The sequence below is a fragment of the Ictalurus furcatus genome, chromosome 26, assembly GCF_023375685.1.
Source record: "Ictalurus furcatus strain D&B chromosome 26, Billie_1.0, whole genome shotgun sequence".
NCBI classification, from domain to species: Eukaryota; Metazoa; Chordata; class Actinopteri; order Siluriformes; family Ictaluridae; genus Ictalurus; species Ictalurus furcatus.
The window spans coordinates 2,213,898-2,218,808 of record NC_071280.1 but is presented as its reverse complement, the minus strand read 5'-3'; the positions used below and the strand labels follow the sequence as shown (position 1 = coordinate 2,218,808).

At 36.5% G+C, this 4,911-nt stretch overlaps 1 protein-coding gene across 3 annotated transcripts in view; it reads left to right on the top strand.

Annotated features, from left to right (window-relative positions):
- The window catches only part of LOC128602199 (macrophage mannose receptor 1-like), a 4,690-nt gene extending 186 nt beyond the window's left edge, over window positions 1–4,504 (top strand). The window contains exons 2-6 of one of the 3 annotated variants that reach the window (XM_053615849.1): window positions 440–483; window positions 2,002–2,388; window positions 2,581–2,925; window positions 3,302–3,664; window positions 3,753–4,504. In XM_053615849.1, coding sequence (XP_053471824.1) covers window positions 440–483; window positions 2,002–2,388; window positions 2,581–2,925; window positions 3,302–3,664; window positions 3,753–3,763 — 1,150 coding nt within the window. In that variant the 3' untranslated portion in view covers window positions 3,764–4,504. Of the gene's footprint in view, window positions 1–439; window positions 484–1,998; window positions 2,389–2,580; window positions 2,926–3,301; window positions 3,665–3,752 lie in introns of all 3 variants that reach the window. The other 2 variants (XM_053615848.1, XM_053615850.1) reach the window with 2 other exon arrangements.
- Window positions 4,505–4,911: the final 407 nt, after the last annotated feature.

The following is a 4,911-nucleotide window of genomic DNA, read 5'->3' as shown; positions in this document are numbered from 1 at the left end:
ATATGTTTGGATATGTTTATACTACAGCACGGCTCAGACAGTAGTTCCAGCTTTAACCTGAACAGATGGTTTATATTAATGCACTCGTTCTAATGTGTTATTGTTTCTAACACACACACACACACACACACACAAAGTGACTTGTATGAAGTTATCTTAGTTATCAGCACTTTGTAACAGTCATGGTGTTTTGTAGAGAGGAGTTTACTCTTTCCAGTTTCATGGTAAAATGACAAAGTTGTGTTTTTTGAGAGAGAGAGAGAGAGAGAGAGAGAGAGAGGGGTCAGTGAGGTCAGTGATGGAATGATTAACACAGCACTGATGTAAGTGATAACAGGACACAGAGAGAGACACTGAGACAGTCAAGTTGTTAATTTATAAAAAAAAAAATCATGTTGGATATGTTTTTCAGAATTTTATTTTATTTTTTTCCCTACAGATACAGTATGGTTTGTCTCATTTCAGTGACCCTGCTCTTGTCAGGTCAGTGTGTAGACAAAGACCGTGTGTGTGAGTGTGTGAGCGTGTGTGCGTGTAAAAGAGAGAGAGAAAGAGAAAGAGAGAGTGTGTGAATGTAGGTTCATAAGTGATTGTGGGCTCTGTTTTCATTCCACTGCCTGAATTTACTGTTTAATTTCAGCATGTAGCTGTTAGCCGATATCTTTTTCTCTTTCTCTGTCCATGCTGAAGTGTTGAGCGGCTTAAAAGTGTGTATAAAATTCAGAATCTGCTGACGCAGCTGTGTTTTCAAACCCGTTTTACTCCATGAATTGTGCTCCACCTCCTGAAATTCCCTCTTAGCGCAAACGCAGGGATAAGACTGTATTTTTCTGACGCAGTCTTAGAGGTCCTGTCCTAATGTAGGTTTACAACACAGTTTTGTGGATGGTCTCTATTTGTCTCATTTTTAAAAGCCCAAACAGGAGCCTGACTTTAGCTGTGAGCTTAACAAGCCATGTTGTGCTCCATGTCCCAGATATATACTGTATAATGTCTGTTTAGAATAAATTATCTCTTCATTCCAAATGATGCATTCATATTCAATTACATCCTTAATATACTTAATATACACCTGGTCTCATAAATAATTCAAATCTACAAAAATCAGACTGTAATCTTTCTCAATGAAATAAGATATAATAAATAAATATAATATGGCAGCACTATGAAGCAGGTGTAAAGGGTCATTTGATGATTCGATTACACAACAGAATAAAGAATCACATACTGTAAACGACTTAGCATTAGCCAGTTTTTATGGGTTTAATTAGCATGGTGGCATGGAGTTGAATGACATTAGTTCTTCAAGACATTTAAAGTTTGCTAGCTGGTTAGCTAATGTTTTAACGGCACATGCTGTTGTTTCTGTTTCTGATTCCTCAAAATATAAAAAATGAGCAGGGCTAAAAACAAATTGCCTGATGTTAAAAATCCAGTTTATTTAAATGACAAATGACCCAAGAACAAAGTAATTAGCTTGAGGTAGCAGTTGTGGAACATATTTGCCAACTTTAGAAGGATGACCTTATAGATAATGTGAAGATTGATCTCTTCTTCCAGGAAAGAATATTCTCGAATAAAATTTAGGAAGTGTATGAAGTAGAGCTTCTACCAGATATTTGGCATCTGACATTTGACATCTTTTTATCACATGCACTACTCACTTTGAAGTTAAAATAACTTTACTCTTAAGGCAAGACATTACAGTTATAGTCACTTACTTATGATACTTTTTTTCTGCTATCTACTAATTGCCATTTTCCCACTTATTAATAATAACGCATACATTAGATTATTAATGATATTAACGTGTATATGACATGAAACACTCCTATATGTTTCAGCATAAAATGATCAATTTCATATTTTTACTTTCTGATCTCCTTATAAACATCAGCTCTGTACGTTATTCTACGACTGTATTATAAATCTGTAGCTGTGAATTGGTTTACTCATTTAATAAAATAATAATATGACTCGTTCTCATGTTTCTCACAGTAGTATGTGGTATAGGAGCATATATTCCTCATCGCTATCACTTTGTGAATGAGAATAAAACCTGGAGTGAAGCTCAGAATTACTGCAGAGAGAAATACACTGATCTGGCCTCCATCAATGACATGGGAGAGATGATGAAGCTGAATTACACACTGAAGATGGAAACTGTAAAGAAAGCTTGGATCGGTCTACAGAGAGAGGGCACTGGGAAATGGCAGTGGTCTCTGGCAGACCAAACTTTCTACAGAGACGGAGACACTTACAGAAACTGGAGTAGTGGAGAACCAGACAACCAAGGGGGAAATGAGTTCTGTGTTCAGATGCAAAAAAGCACTGGTTCTTGGTATGATGACAGATGTGATAGAACATACTCTTTTGTGTGTTATGAAGGTATGAACTTGTTAATAGATGTTAATTAAAGGAAAAATAACACTTAATGACTTTACATTAATGAAAAAATATCTGGATGATCTGAGTGGAGTATTTTATTTCTTTTAATTTTTTGGACTGATGTTATTTTAATGGCAGAAATCTGATGAGTGATGAATGAGTTGTTCATGTTGTAAATTAAATGTCTTTCAGAAAAGAACACAAACACTAATAGATACATGTTTATTAATGAGAGAAAGACCTGGTATGATGCTCAGACCTACTGCAGAGAGAAATACACCGACCTGGTCAGTGTGAGGAACAAAACTGAGAATGAGGAGATCAGGAAAGTGATTCAAAGTGCAACTGATGTATATGTTTGGATTGGTCTGTTTAAAGACTCCTGGAAGTGGTCAGATCAGAGTAATTCCTCATTCAGATACTGGAGCTCTGACAAACCCAGTGGAGGTTTGAACTGTGCTGCAGTGAATGTGTCTGATCAAGACCACTGGACCAATGTGGACTGCACAGAAAAACTCCCCTTCATCTGCCATGAGAGTGAGTCACACGATGGTCTTTCAACAAAGTGGTTTTTATTTTATTATTATTAATGATTACTGATACTGTTTTGTATTAAACTGTTTACAGTACACTTTGTTTTATAAATACAATAGCAAATGTATTTCTGGATAAAATGTGTAAGACACATAATTAAAACCTTTCTATAAATACAGACATATGCATATATATATATATACATACATACATATATATATATATATATATATATATATATCACATCAAACTTATATCCAGATTTCTTTGCTGGTTTATGTTCCTCTGCTAAACACAAGCTGAAAAAACAAACAGTGAAACTTTCTGTTGGGCTGTACATGTTCACTTTATCTTTAATTTAATAATTTCTCTTTTTCAGAGAGACTGGTCTTGATTAATCAGAGTCTGACCTGGTGGGATGCTCTGAACTACTGCAGGAACCATCATTATGACCTGGTCTCAGTGCGCTCTGAGGAGATGCAGCTCTGGGTGAAGGAAGTGGTTCAAAACGCCTCCACCGAACACGTGTGGCTCGGCCTGCATCACGACTGCGTCCAGCGTATCTGGTTCTGGGTTTTTGGATCGATGGTCTGCTACCAGGACTGGGCCCCGGGGAATGGGACATGGAATGAAGACTGCAGCCATGAGAGGAGAAGCGGAGCAGTGCAGTCTGGAGGAAAGCAGCAGTGGATCGAACTGTCTGAGGGCTACAAACTCAACTTCATCTGCTCTACCTATGACGGTTAGTCAGTGTTTTTATACGCATGTCATCTCATAAGCTGTTTCTATATTGTAATTAAAATTCCTTCTTTCTCTTATTAAACATGAAGATATGTTTTAATAACATGAAGACTGAAGACAATCTGTGGTCCTCCATCTGTATCCAACATCAGCAGATCTACAGTACTGTTTCTTTTATACACTTGCTATAATGTATCCTCTTTATCCAGATGTTTCATTATATTTGTAATATTATATTCAGTAAATTCCACTGTCTCCATACAGCATGATCTTTTCATATTTACAGAGTATGTTACCTATATTATACTTGCTTTTCTTATTAATAGAGGGTTTAGGGCAGGGGTGTCCAATCTGATCTGGAATGGGCCGGTGTGGGTGCAGGTTTTCATTCCAACCAAGCAGGAGCCACACCTGATTCCACCTGTTTTAATCAGTTGATCTTGGCTTTCAATAGACTCAGGTGTGGCTTCTGCTTGGTTGGAATGAAAACCTGCACCCACACCGGCCCTTTCAGGATAAGATTGGACACCCCTGGTTTAGGGGCAATTAAGGTGAAATCTATTTACTTGATTTTTATACTACAGTGTGTTTGGTATGCACATTTCATTGTTTTTAGAACACCTAGCCCCCAAACAGTGATGTTAAAATGTTATTATTCATTATGGTTATACAGGTGTAAAGTGATAATTTTCATATTTTGTGAAATTCTCATGTTTTCCTTTTACATGTTTACAAATAAGTTCATTATTGAGATTTGTGCATAATTACATGGTGATGGTTTCTATACCTGGAATTTCTGAGCACGTGTTTATTAATGTGTGAGAATGTAGACTGTAATGACTGAAGACAGTTACATTTCCTATCAAATAAAATCAATTTCAAGTAAGCATTTTAGTGTATCCCTGTGTTTCCTCTGTGTTACACTTCACAAACATACACACAAATATGAAGAACTAAAGTTAGGCTCAGGTTTAGAGATTGTAGCTTTGGTCATAATTTGATATGTGTAGTATCAACTAAAACTACTTTCATTAATTAGAATTTCTCTTAATTTTGTCCAGTTATTTTTTTACTCTCCAATGTGTAAATTGTGAAGAAGAATAACTCCATGCATAACTCCTGAGATTTAAACCCACAATACTCCACCTATTAGAACTTTACACTGTTCCGCTAGCACCACCCATTTACAGCTGTGATCCTGTAATGAGAGCCTCACACCTCTCACACCACCAAATCTTACCCACATCT